General features: G+C 42.3%; 1 protein-coding gene across 1 annotated transcript in view; it reads left to right on the top strand.

Annotated features, from left to right (window-relative positions):
- LOC111960621 (NADPH--cytochrome P450 reductase-like) overlaps nt 1-14,171 on the top strand; it is a 38,465-nt gene extending 24,294 nt beyond the window's left edge. The window contains 15 exon segments of the mRNA XM_023982698.2: nt 1,774-1,822; nt 3,605-3,733; nt 4,571-4,655; nt 4,658-4,719; nt 6,964-7,088; nt 7,422-7,511; nt 7,627-7,725; nt 7,981-8,097; nt 8,270-8,388; nt 8,721-8,902; nt 9,335-9,484; nt 12,096-12,363; nt 12,558-12,703; nt 13,200-13,285; nt 13,442-14,171. Coding sequence (XP_023838466.1) covers nt 1,774-1,822; nt 3,605-3,733; nt 4,571-4,655; nt 4,658-4,719; nt 6,964-7,088; nt 7,422-7,511; nt 7,627-7,725; nt 7,981-8,097; nt 8,270-8,388; nt 8,721-8,902; nt 9,335-9,484; nt 12,096-12,363; nt 12,558-12,703; nt 13,200-13,285; nt 13,442-13,586 — 1,852 coding nt within the window. The 3' untranslated portion in view covers nt 13,587-14,171.
- The last annotated feature ends 429 nt before the right edge of the window (nt 14,172-14,600 follow it).

Genomic DNA, 14,600 nt, shown 5'->3' with positions numbered 1-14,600 from the left:
TATGTGCTGAGAGAGGGTTCGGGGGCAATAAATGAACGGTCTTGCTCTGCAGCTGCAATATCCCAGTATAGCCATTAGCCAGTAAAGCATGCTTAACAAACTATTCAACTATGCAAGCAACTTTTCATGTTAACCATATTGCACTCTTGAATAATGCAACAATTCACACGCATGTGCAGACAGGGTTTGTTTTCACGTCTGTACACTCATTACATTTTGAGCTTCAATACAAAAGCACAGTTACTAAAGCTAACATGCATCATTAAGTAACTTTAGCCTATAAAAAATGTATGATTACCCTCTCATACAAATATAAAAGTAGAGTAGGCCTACCTTACAAAATTAGAACAAACCAGGCTTTATTTTTATCAATATAATGCAAATCATTACGTGGTAAAAGCTAATTGCGACAAAAAAAAGTGGATAATTCACTGGGGAGTTGAGAATAGCTGTTTTACTTGGCTCAGTGCAGCCAGCCAAGAACCATTGACAGTTTTATTTATTTTTTAAAGCTACGCCTACAATTTCAGAATGTAAAAGGCTGTTACTGCAATTTCAGGTTAAAACTCAATCAAATATTAGGAAAATGTCTATACATTTCAGCTGTTTTTAAAAACAGTGCTCTGCTATTACGATGTGTGTGTTGGACTCAGCGAGACAATTTTTTAACACTGCCTTGCTTGGAGGGGGGCAACTGTGGGGCCAGTGACATGTGCTTCCTCCAGAAGTAGCGGTCGAGAGGTGACAAGTTAACAAGTTTACATTACAGTAAAAGGTCTAGCCGAGGGTATTTTCTCAATCTCTAGGCAATCTCTCATTGTGAGAATTTTCGCCTAAAATGACATACCCAAATCTAACTGCCTATAGCTCAGGACCTGAAGCAAGGATATGCATATTCTTGATACCATTTGAAAGGAAACACTTTGACATTTATGGAAATGTGAAGTTAATGTAGGAGAATATAACACATTAGATCTGGTAAAAGTTAATACAAAAAAAAGTTTTTCTTCTTTGTATTATCTTTGAAATGCAAGAGAAAGGCCATAATGTATTATTCCAGCCCAGGCGCAATTTAGATTTTGGCCACTAGATGGCAGCAGTGTATGTGCAAAGTTTTATACTGATCCAATGAACCATTGCATTTCTGTTCAAAATTGTGTCAAGACTGCCCAAATGTGCCAATAACTTAAGTTCATAACTGTGCACTCCTCAAACAATAGCATGGTATTCTTTCACTGTAATAGGTGCAGTTAGATTAACAAGAATTTAAGCGTTCTGCCAATATCAGATATGTCTATGTCCTGGGAAATGTTATTGTTACTTACAACCTCATGCTAATCGCATTAGCGCACATTAGCTCAACCGTCCAGCGGGTGGGACACCGATCTGTAGAGATCCTTAAGAGGTTTTAAACAAGATACCCTGCCGTTCTTTTAGTCAACTCTTCTGTTGTGTTGTTCACTGTCATAGCAAGCAATGTTGGCTAAAACACAAACAGATCTGGCAATGAGGCTATAGGAAAGTTTGAAGGTCCTCCAATGACATGCTTGTAACGTTCCCATTATTGTGCATAGTGTGATGATAAACCATTAGTGTGAAAAGTGACCATTTGGTCCCTGTACTAGGCATGTGTGCTTTTCTTGCCTGTGAAAAGCATCATTGATTTGCTGTGTTTTATGTCCCAGCAGATAGTGGTGAAAGAATACTTGTTCAGTGCATGATTTTCTTTATAGACTTTGGAAGTGTATAACATTTGTCTCCTTTTTCTTTCAGAGCACCTTCTACTCAAGAGACTAGTTTTATTGAAAAGATGAAGAAAACGGTGAGTGTTTTTCTATTTTTCAGTATTTTGGGTGTGGGAAGGATAATGGTCTAGCTACTAGACTGGCTTTACATAATGGTTATTAGGTAGAGGACGGATTGGAGTGGATCGTCCGGACTCCTCAGTCCAGACTTGGATTCAAATACTATTTAAAATCATTTGAAATATTTTCTGGGCTTGATTGAGCTTGTCTGGTACAGTAGAACCAATAGAATAATCAAAAAAGTGTGACTTTTAGCAATATATTCAGCTCTATTTACTCTAATTTATAAAATGCTAAATAGCGTCAAAGTAGACATCATGCAAAACTACAAGTCACTGCAAGCTTCTGCATGTAATCTCTAGCTGACACCTTTGCTAACGGGTATTGTGTCAATGTATAACTTGCACAAGACAGTTCACAGAATTGTCCATTTTAAAGAAATGTAGCCAATTGATTCATTACTACATTTAGCTAACAATTAATTAGAGATTCTTACCTTTGCCTCGATTTGGCAGTCTCGTCCATGTCATGGCATTTGTAGTTCTTTATGATAGCCACATTAGCAGCTAATTAGCTATTCATTTTTTTGGGGTGGGTAAATATAGTCACATTGTCCTAGAGAGATTTACATGGTTATCAAAATGTCACGCCAGAGTAATCCTACACAAAACACAGCCCTTATTTTAAGTGTTTCTAAAATCCCTTTTGGGAAAAATTTATGCTTGGAAAACTATTGGAACCATTTCCCTGTTTGACCGCTAGGTTTTGTGGGTATTATGACTCCTTGCTGTCCCCAGTCCACCTGGCCTTGCTGCTATTCCAGTTTCAACTGTTCTGCCTGCGGTTATGGAACCCCTACCTGTCCCAGACCTGCTGTTTTCAACTCTTAATGATTGGCTATGAAAAGCCAACTGACATTTATTCCTGATTATTATTTGACCATGCTTGTCACTTATGAACATTTTGAACATCTTGGCCATGTTCTGTTATAATCTCCACCCGGCACAGCCAGAAGAGGACTGGCCACCCCTCATAGCCTGGTTCCTCTCTAGGTTTCTTCCTAGGTTTTGGCCTTTCTAGGAAGTTTTTCCTAGCCACCGTGCTTCTACACCTGCATTGCTTGCTGTTTGGGGTTTTAGGCTGGGTTTCTGTACAGCACTTCGAGATATTAGCTGATGTACGAAGGGCTATATAAAATAAACTTGATTTGATATGACTCATACTGTGGTACTATATTGGGACATGGATTGTGTACGTGTGCCATTCAGAGGGTGAATGGGCAAGACAAAAGATTTAAGTGCCTTTTGAACGGAGTGTTGTAGTAGGTGCCAGGTGCACCGGTTTGTGTCAAGAACTGCAATGCTGCTGGGATTTTCACTCTCAACAGTTTCCTGTATGTATTAAGAATGGTCCACCACCCAAAGGACATCCAGCCAACTTGACGCAACTGTGGGAAGCATTAGTCAATATGGGCCAGCATCCCTGTGAAACGCTTTTGACACCTTGTAGAGTAGAGCTTTCGACACCTTGTTCTGAGGGCAAAAGGAGATGCAATTCAATATTAGGAAGGTGTTCCTATTGTTTGGTTTACTCAGTGTTTAATTATTCTATCACAGACCATAATGCTCTAACCTGTATAATGTAATATTTTACCTCGTTATTGGACAGCAAAAAGTTAAATGGCAACAGGGTGGGTTGGTATTTGGTTATAACTAGGGCCTGGAGTTTTTTCCTGGCCGCCAGGTCATGTGGTCAGGAAATGTGGTCATTCCATGTGTTGCTGCTATTTCCCTCTCCAGGGTAGGAACATCGTGGTATTCTACGGCTCTCAGACAGGCACGGGCGAGGAGTTTGCCAACCGGCTGTCCAAAGACGCCCAGCGCTACGGCATGAAGGGTATGGCTGCCGACCCCGAGGAATACGACATGGTAACCTAATAACGATATTCCTATATCAGTGTTTATATAGTTACATATGAAATTCGGTATCCTTGTTCCATTTTTCTGGATCATTTGAGAATTTTACTAAATAGATTTTGCTTTCACAACACCTGAAAATAATCATTTCGGGTGCGATTTGAATTCTACGTGACATTAGCAAGCTAGCTTGTTTACAATGGGCAAAAAGTACCATGCGATTCGTGCTGCCGCGTCACAATACCTGGTACTCTGGTCCTGGGTCTTGGATCCGCTACTCACACAGGTCCAGGATTCGCTTCAGTCAGGGTTTGTTAGTGTTTCACACAGGCTTTATAGCATGGATCAGAGTACCAGAAGCTCCAAGATCCGAATCATACAGGGAATATGTAGCCTAGTGGTTAGAGCGTTGGGCCAGTAACCGAAAGGTTCCTGGATCGAACCCCCGAGCTGACAAAGTAACAATCTGTTGTTCTGCCCCTGAACAAGGCAGTTAACCCACTGTTCCCCGGTAGGCCGTCATTGTAAATAAGAACTTGTTCTTAACTGACTTGCCTAGTTAAATAAAGGTTAAATAAAAATGTGAAAACACCCTTAGTATAATAACGATTCTAATAACCCATTTATGACAACCCTGTCTAATAAGGCTTCTATACTGCCACCCCAGCAGCTCCAACAAGGATTCATACCTGCATAGCTCAAAGGTGGCTCAACTGTACCCCTCCTAACGATATTAGTCTCTTGAGCCAAGGTCCTGTTCCATAAAGTTGAAAAGCTATTAGTGCCCTGAATGGCGTACAGCACATGTAATGGCAAATATCTAATGTCCAGGCATCTTCTAATCCACAGTCGGAGCTGTCCCGTCTGGCTGAGATTGGCAACTCCCTGGCCATCTTCTGCATGGCCACTTACGGTGAGGGAGACCCCACAGACAACCCCAGGACTTCTATGACTGGCTGCAGGAGACCGACGGGGAATTGGATGGAGTCAACTATACTGTGACTATCTCTTTCTCGCTCTCTTTCCCCTGTTATTCATAATCAGGCCAGGAGTTTGCCCAAGAAAAACCCTGTTGGCCCCATTCACATACAGTTGAAGTCGGAAGTTTACATACAGCTTAGCCAAATACATTTAAACTCAGTTCTTGACATTTAATCCCAGTAAAGATTCCCTGTTTTAGGTCCGTTAGGTCAGCACTTTATTTTAAGAATGTGAAATGTCAGAATAATAGTAGAGAGAATGATTTATTTCAGCTTTTATTTCTTTCATCACATTCCCAGTGGTCAGAAGTTTACATACACTCAATTAGTATTTGGTAGCATTGCCTTTAAATGGTTTAACTTGGGTCAAACGTTTCGGGTAGCCTTCCACAAGCTTCCCACAATAAGTTGGGTGAATTTTGGCCCATTCCTCCTGACAGAGCTGGTGTAACTGAGTCAGGTTTGTAGGCCTCCTTGCTCACACACCTTTTTCAGTTCTCCCACACATTTTCTATAGGATTGAGCTCAGGGCCTTGTGATGGCCACTCCAATACCTTGACTTTGTTGTCCTTAAGCCATTTTGCCACAACTTTGGACGTATGCTTGGGTCATTGTCCATTTGGAAGACCCATTTGCGACCAGGCTTATATCTTCCTGACTGATGTCTTGCTTCAATATATCCACATCATTTTCCTGCCTCATGATGCCATCTATTTTGTGAAGTGCACCAGTCCCTCCTGCAGCAAAGCACCCCCACTACATGATGCTGCCACCCCCGTGCTTCACGGTTGGGAGGGTGTTCTTCGGCTTGCAAGCCTCCCCCTTTTTCCTCCAAACATAACAATGGTCATTATGGCTAAACAGTTCTATTTCTGTTTCATCAGACCAGAGGACATTTCTCCAAAAAGTACGATCTTTGTCCCCATGTGCAGTTGCAAACCGTAGTCTTGTTTTTTTATGGTGGTTTTGGAGCAGCGGCTTCTTCCTTGCTGAGCGGCCTTTCAGCTTATGTCGATATAGGACTCGCTTTACTGTGGCTATAGATACTTTTGTACCTGTTTCCTCCAGCATCTTCACAAGGTCCTTTGCTGTTGTTCTGGGATTGATTTGCACTTTTCTCACCAAAGTACGTTCATCTCTAGGAGACAAAACGCGTCTCCTTCCTGAGCGGTATGACGGCTGCGTGGTCCCATGGTGTTTATACATTTACATTACATTTAAGTCATTTAGCAGACGCTCTTATCCAGAGCGACTTACAAATTTATACTTGCGTACTATTGTTTGTACAGATGAACATGGTACCTTCAGGCATTTGGAAATTGCTCCTAAGGATGAACCAGACTTGTGGAGGTCTACAATTTGTTTTCTGAGGTCTTGGCTGACTTCTTTTGATTTTCTCATGAAGTCAAGCAAAGAGGCACTGAGTTTGAAGGTCGGCCTTGAAATACATCCACAGGTACACCTCCAATTTTGTCAGAAGCTTCTAAAGCCATGACATAATTTTCTGGAATTTTCCAAGCTGTTTAAAGGCACAGTCAACTTAGTGTATGTAAACTTCTGACCCACTGGAATTGTGATATTGTAAGTGAAATAATCTGTCTGTAAACAATTGTTGGAAAATGACTTGTGTCATGCACAAAGTAGATGTCCTAACCGACTTGCCAAAACTATAGTTTGTTAACAAGAAATGTGTGGAGTGGTTGAAAAACTAGTTTTAACGACTCCAACCTAAGTGTATGTAAACTTCCACCTTCAACTGTACATTAGCCAAGCGTTCACTTTCAAATGTGTATTTCCCATGGATGAACTTTAGTGTGAGACCGAGATGAGTTATGCTAACATTCAAAAAATAGGCTTTATGTGTATGGTTGAGTTCTGTCTTCGGCCATAGCTGACATGCGTGCCATCCTGGCTGGTTGGTCATTGTCGGAGTTGGTCCAACGTTCCTGCCCTCAATGGGATGAAGAATTTCACTTCTGACTGGAGGCAATCTGGCCGGGCACTCTGAATGGTCACTTGGGCTCCTTCTACTCCCTGCCAGTGTCTTTCTGTCCTAGACTTGAAAGACAGCATTAATTACACTTAATGAAAGATGATAGGCGTTCACAGTGTACAGTGTAGGAGCTTGCGTTCAATGTGTGTGCATGTCTCTGTGTGTGTCTATAGTATACGATCTCATATTGAATTTGTTGAATGTTAGTTTAAATTATTATTTTTTTTTTTTAAACTAGAAGTGACTGATGTTGACATCTCTCCCTGAAGGTGTTTGCGTTGGGCAACAAGACATATGAACACTACAATGCCATGGGGGCGTACGTGGACAAGAGGCTGGAGGAACTGGGAGCCAAGAGGGTCTTCGACCTGGGCATGGGAGACGACGACGGCAAGTGAGTGAGGCTGCGTTGGAGGGGTGCGTCCCAATATCTATTTTCTCCTGAAGAGTGCACTTCTTTACTACTTCCCACAAATCTAAAGGCATTGGACTGGTGGAGGCATGCACTAATGGGAGTTTACACCATATTTCTTATACCAGTCATTTCCTTTCAAATCAGTGAAGGGAAGTGAACAAGTGCACACTTTGGGAGGAAGGAGAGATAATTGGGACATAACCTTGGATCTCTCCCGAATCAAAGTGTGACCGATGTTGAGATCAAAATGATGGCCAAATGATAGAAATGGGGGTTGATAAGAGGGTGTTTCTGCTCCTTTTCATTTGTCAGCCTGGAGGAGGACTTTGTGACATGGAGGGAGCAGTTCTGGCCAGCCATGTGTGAGCACTTTGGAGTGGAGGCTTCAGGAGAGGACTCCAGGTACTTATCCCAATTTATTGTAATTATCACATTCTCATTTTCCCTCAATTCACACACACAGAGTATGGAAGGAGTGATTTGCAGATTAACTGTAGGCCCTCTCGCTCTACGTTAGCGTTCGTCAGTACGAGCTCAGGGAGCACAATGACATCAACATGAACAAGGTGTACACAGGAGAGTTGGGCCGTCTGAAGAGCTTTGAGACCCAGAAACCGTGAGTTATTCTACCCCATCCTCTTCACTTATCATTACAGTATCTGCCTCAGAGTTTTGTGTTCTATAGATGTCTCTCTAAACAAGTATTACTGCCCGCTAGTGGAGCTAAAGGGGATTTCCTAGTTGCAACGCTGAAGTGCGACACTGCTTTATCCGTCGATGTTTACCTCTACGATTTACCTCATGTTGTCTCTGCATACTGATGTGTACAGTTCACTGGTATGAAATTATATTGATCCTTTCCCCCCCCCAGTCCTTTTGATGCAAAAAATCCATTCCTGGCTCCAGTCACTGTTAACCGCAAGCTCAACAAAGCAGGCGACAGGCATCTCATGCACCTTGAAGTGGACATTACAGGCTCCAAGATTAGGTAAGCGAGAGAGCCAAGAGAGCCGTAACTTTCTTTGTACAGTTATCAACCTATATCTACCTCCCAGACAGTATTTCCTTAAAAGGAATAGGCTACACTTCTTGTGTGAAATGGTGCCTTTTTATATAGTGGAAAGATGACTTGAAAACCCTTTGTCATTCTGTCTTTGTAGATATGAGTCGGGAGACCACGTTGCCGTCTATCCTACCAATGACACAGCGATCGTGAACAGGCTGGGACAGATCCTTGGCGTGGACCTTGATTCAGTTATCTCTCTCAACAACCTTGATGGTGCGTCACTGACCTGACGCAACACCTTGACTCGGAGTCCTCCGAATATCTCTCTGTCTTTTGAAGATCCTTAAACACACACATTCTGTTTGGACATCTCTTGAAATGTTACTCTCCCTGTATTGACATTTTTTGAAGGAGAAGGTTTTGTGAAATCACCAACTGCTTTTTATTACTCTAAATCTTGTCCTTCACCCAGGTTAAGTCTAGTCCTGGACTAAAAATAAGCTTCATTGAGAATACTTTTTAGTCCAAGATTGGGCTTATCTGTGGAAACTGTCCCCTAGTGTATAACCAATGTTAATGTGATGCTATTTGATGCCGTTTATCAGAGGAGTCCAATAAGAAGCACCCATTCCCTTGCCCCACCACCTACCGTACGGCTCTGACCCACTACCTGGACATCATCCACCCGCCTCGCACCAATGTCCTGTATGAGCTGGCCCAGTACGCCACTGACCCCAAGGACCAGGAGAACATGCGCAAGATGGCCTCGTCTGCTCCCGAGGGCAAGGTGTGTGGCTGTGACACTGTGTTAACTTATCTGCTCTCTACTCCTATTCTAAAAGTAGTCAAGATTACCTCAACATACACAAGATGGGTTATTGGTAGTGGGAAAGTATGCTTAAACCTCAGGGTTGGGGTCAATTCGAATTCAATTCAGGAAGCAATCTTGAAAAGCATTGAGAAAAATTTGAATTGGAATTCAAATGTACTTTCTGACAACTGAAATGGAATTGACCCCAACCCTGATGAGCTTATAACACATGTGAAAAGTTGCCCTGAAGCACAGATCTAACTCTAGCTTTAACCAATTTAGGAGGATGGTAAATATATCTGACCCTCATGTATCAGACCCAGATGCCTGACTCCAGATCAGTGGTTAGGGGCAACTTCTACCTACTCCATTGTTATCCCAGCTAAGTGTTGTTGTGGTCTCTACTAGGCTCTGTACCAGAGTTTTGTGCTTGAAGACAACAGGAACATCCTCGCCATCCTGGAGGATCTGCCGTCCTTGCGGCCTCCCATCGACCACCTGTGTGAGCTCATGCCCCGTTTGCAGGCTCGCTACTACTCCATTGCCTCCTCCTCCAAGGTGAGGATATATACAGGGGTGTATCCATGCATTGTAGCAAAACTATGGTTTCTAGTGAATATACCCCAGTACATCACCCCTAATGACCCCACACCCTAACTCCTCCTCAATACATGTATTTTTCTTGTTACATTTACAGTAGTTATTTAGCAGACGCTGTCATCCACTATAAATTATATTGAGATAATGTGAAACAACCACGTATTATTATAGGCCCAGTGCAGTCAAAAACATGATTTCCCTGTGTTTTATATATACACTACACTATATACACTACCGGTCAACATTTTTGGAACGCCTACTCATTCAAGGGTTTTTCTTTATTTTTACTATTTTCTACATTGCAGAATAATAGTGAAGACACCAAAACTATGAAACAATACATATGGAATCATGTAGTAACCAATTTTAAATAAATCACAGACAGTGTCACCAGCAAAACACCCCCACACCATAATATTAACATTTTTATTTTACCTTTATTTAACTAGGCAAGTCTGTTAAGAACAAATTCTTATTTTCAATGACGGCCTAGTGCCTTGTTCAGGGGCAGAGAACGACAGATTTTTACCTTGTCAGCTCGGGGATTCGATCTTGCAACCTTTCGGTTACTAGTCCAACGCTCTAACCACTAGGCTACCCTGCCACCCCGCAACACCACCTCCATGCTTGATGGTGGGAAATACACATGCAGAGATCATTCGTTCACCCAATCTGCGCCTCAGAAAGACACGGTGGATGGAACCAAAAAAACTAATTTGGACTCCAGACCAAAGGACAAATTTCCACCGGTCTAATGGCCATTGCTCGTGTTTCTTGGCCCATGCAAGTCTCTTCTTCTTATTGGTGTCCTTTAGTAGTGTTTCTTTGCTGCAATTCAACCATGAAGGCCTGATTCACACAGTCTCCTCTGAACAGTTGATGTTCAGATGTGTCTGTTACTTGAATGTATTTGGGCTGCAATTTCTGAGTTTCTGGGTAACTCTAATAAACTTATCCTCTGCAGCTGAGGTAACTCTGGGTTTTCCATTCCTGTGGCGGTCCTCATGAGAGCCAGTTTCATCATAGCGCTTTTACCAAATAGGGCTATCTTCTGTATACCACCGCTACCTTGTCACAACACAACTGATTGGCTTCAACGCATTAAGAAGGAAAGAAATTCCATAAATTCACTTATCAAGGCACACATGTTAATTGAAATGCATTCCAGGTGACTACCTCATGAAGCTGGTTGAGAGAATGCCAAGAGTATGCAAAGCTGTCATCAATTCAAAGGATGGCTATTTGAAGAATCTGACATATAAAATATACTTTTTTGGTTACTACATGATTCCATATGTGTTAATTCATAGTTTTGATGTCTTCACTATTATTTTACAATGTTGAAAATAGTCCAAAAAAAGAACCCTTCAATGAGTAGGTGTTCAAAAACTTTTGACCAGTAGTTATTTCAAATCAAATGTTATTTGTCACATACACATGGTTAGCAGATGTTAATGTGAGTGTAGCGAAATGCTTGTGCTTCTAGTTCCGACAATGCAGTAATAACCAACGAGTAATCTAACCGAACAATTTCACAACTACCTTATACACACAAGTGTAAAGGGATGAAGAATATGTACATAAAAATATATGAATGAGTGATGGTACAGAACGGCATAGGCAAGATGCAGTAGATGGTATTGAGTACAGTATATACATATGAGATAAGTAATGTAGGGTATGTAAACATATGAAGTATCATTGTTTAAAGTGGCTAGTGATACATTTTTCATACATTTCTACATTATAAAAGTGGCTGGAGTTGAGTCAGTATGTTGGCAGCAGCCACTCAATGTTAGTGGTGGCTGTTTAACAGTCTGATGGCCTTGAGATAGAAGCTGTTTTTCAGTTTATCGGTCCCTGCTTTGATGCACCTGTACTGACCTCGCCTTCTGGATGATAGCGGGGTGAACAGGCAGTGGCTCGGGTGGTTGTTGTCCTTGATGATCTTTATGGCCTTCCTGTGGCATCGGGTGGTGTAGGTGTCCTGGAGGGCAGGTAGTTTGCCCCCGGTGATGCGTTGTGTAGACCTCACTACCCTCTGGAGAGCCTTGCAGTTGTGGGCGGAGCAGTTGCCGTACCAGGCGGTGATACAGCCTGACAGGATGCTCTCAATTGTGCATCTGTAAAAGTTTGTGAGTGCTTTTGGTGACCAGCTGAATTTCTTCAGCCTCCTGAGGTTGAAGAGGCGCTGCTGCGCCTTCTTCACCACGCTGTTTGTGTGGGTGGACCAAGTTTGTGCTTTCCATGGTGACGTCACCATCCGGTAAATTTGTTAATAGGCCAATAAGAAAGGGTTCCAAACCTCTCTGCCAATAACAGAACATTTTCAGTTTCCCCTTCCCAATCATACCACTCCCAGACAGTCCTAGCAAAATTATTGCTTGAGAAATTCCTCTTTGCTAAGAAGCTCTTTTTTTGTGTAATTTTAATTGAAAACAATCAGTCAGGTACTTAATTGATACCAAGAGATTACAGCTGCACTGGACCTTTTTAAGCGTCCATTGTAGGTCAACCTGCAATAGTGTGATCTAAAAAAAAAGTGGTTAACGATGCCTTCTCTTTGTAGGTCCACCCCAATAGCATCCACATCTGTGCTGTGCTGGTGGAGTACACGACTAAAACCGGGCGCCTCACCAAGGGAGTGGCCACCACCTGGCTGAAGAACAAACTGGTTGCGGACAACGGCCACAAGTCCACGGTCCCCATGTACATCCGCAAGTCCCAGTTCCGCCTGCCCTTCAAGGCCAGCAACCCAGTCATCATGGTCGGTCCTGGGACCGGCATCGCTCCCTTCATGGGCTTCATCCAGGAGCGTGGGTGGCTCAAAGAGCAAGGTACATGGTAGACACCATGATAGAAGCTTGCCATAGACGCATGGAAATGTTTTTGTTGGTTTCCTGATTGTTTTGTTATGCTGCATAGTATTTTTTTATGAGTTGTCATGTTCTGTTTCACACTGACTAAAATAAAGCACCGTAACTGTCTTGTATGGATACAAGTAAGCCAATTGGTCTGCTTTTTCCTGTAGGCAAGGAGGTGGGGGAGACGGTCTTGTACTGTGGCTGCAGGCACAAGAAAGAGGACTATCTGTACCAGGAGGAGTTGGAGGAGGCTGAGAAGACGGGTGTCATCACAAAGCTCAACGTGGCTTTTTCTCGGGACCAGGAGCAAAAGGTATACTTGTTTTATTAGTTCTAGTTATTCAGCACTAGGACCTTAAAAAACTATTATTAAAAATGGTGAACAATGCTTTTCTGTTAGCTAGAATATGACATATTTATTAAATAGATGGCCATATACGACCATACAGCCATATTGTTATCTGAGCCTACACACACTGGAGTTGGGACACCAAGACAAGATTGTAATCATTATCATATTTCCATAGCGTTCTTGAGTGTTGCCAATCATGGTTGTTGGTACTATAGACCGGTATCTATATCTGTCTGATTCTGTACCACTGGGGATGTACAGTGGGGACGGTCAACACATACTCCACACAGAGTCCTAGGCTAGCCCTCAGAAGATACCTGAGGGATTGAGTTTGTGCTGCCTCATCTCATAAAGGAAGAGGAACACGTTTCCTTGCAAGGGCGTTTTTTGTTTGTGTGAAGACTGGAAGCTCAAGAGAATGTTGTAATAGATCTGTTTCCTCTCACCGCCCCGCCAGGTGTACGTGCAGCATCTTCTGAGGACCAACAAGGAGGACTTGTGGCGGCAGATCCACACAGACAACGCACACATATACATCTGCGGGTAAGGAAGGATCCTCGCCAGTAACATTTGCACCTTGGCGATAAAATTGATTGAAATTGAATTGACATATTTCTTGAAAGCACTCCCGAATTCACAAAAATCCTCAAACAAGGGTTAAAAGACAAATGTCTTATAGAGAAATGCTCCTGTTTTTAGGGATGCGCGGAACATGGCCAGGGATGTGCAGACAGCTTTCTATGAGATAGCAGAGGAGCTGGGCGGCATGACACGCTCTCAGGCCACCGACTACATCAAGAAACTGATGACCAAGGGACGGTACTCGCAGGACGTCTGGAGCTAAAACGCCTAGGATCCAACCACATCCTATGTTTGTTTGTTTTTAGACTTGCATTGTTATTTGTATCAGCAACGGTTATAATGGGTCACCAACCCTGGTACTGGAGAGCTACCGGTTGTGCCGGCTTTTGTTCCCGCCAAGCACTAAAACATTGGATTCTATTGATTGCCTTATCATGACCTTGATTAGTTGAGATGGGTGTGTTTGTGTCAGGCTAGAATAAAAGCCTACACACTGGGACCAGGATTTGTGACCACCGGGGAAGGATATCGCTGCCGTCATCTCTGGTTGTTTTTATTCCATGGAGCAACACAAGCACTCACCAATGCACCACAATAACAGTCGGTCATCCTCCATTCAGATGATTTATTGATATTCTATGTCAGTCGGCCATCAGTTTGGTAGTGTCAAGTGTAGTATCACATTTGTTGACGTTGTAGCTTTTGCAGGAGAACAAATGTTTGATAATGATATACTGTAGCTGTACATAATTGTACGGTGCAAAGTGAGGGGGTGGGCTTAAATACAAAACTCATACAGTCCAAGTCTCCTCTTTAGGAAGTTGACCTAATCTGGGTACTCAAGTGTATTCCGAATACATGATAAATATTTTAGATTTGTGAAATAAAAAGTGAGAACTTTTTAATCTACGAAATCAGTAACTGAGAAGCTTAGTGTTTTTTTACAGTACCTTTTGCATTTGGATAAGCGATATAGCCTTTTATGCAATGATGTTACTGTACATTTCTAATCAATCACAGTAACCCTTAGCAAGGCATGATAAAAGTATAATTTTGCAATTCAGTAGTCAAGCCCTCTATTGAGGAGAAATTATTAGCTTTTATTTTCCACAAGACTGCCTTTTAAATATATCAAAGAAAATGATTTTTAGGTTCCCTGTAGTATTTGTATACATGATGCAAGTAAGCATCAAAGGGGAATGGGTAAATAATATGCATATTTCGACTTAAATTCTCTGCATTATCCAGTTTACAATGAAACAAAAACTGAACACGT

This window comes from Salvelinus sp. IW2-2015, linkage group LG4p (genome assembly GCF_002910315.2).
Source record: "Salvelinus sp. IW2-2015 linkage group LG4p, ASM291031v2, whole genome shotgun sequence".
In the NCBI taxonomy this organism is placed as follows: domain Eukaryota; kingdom Metazoa; phylum Chordata; class Actinopteri; order Salmoniformes; family Salmonidae; genus Salvelinus; species Salvelinus sp. IW2-2015.
This window is presented reverse-complemented; position numbering and strand designations above follow the sequence as displayed.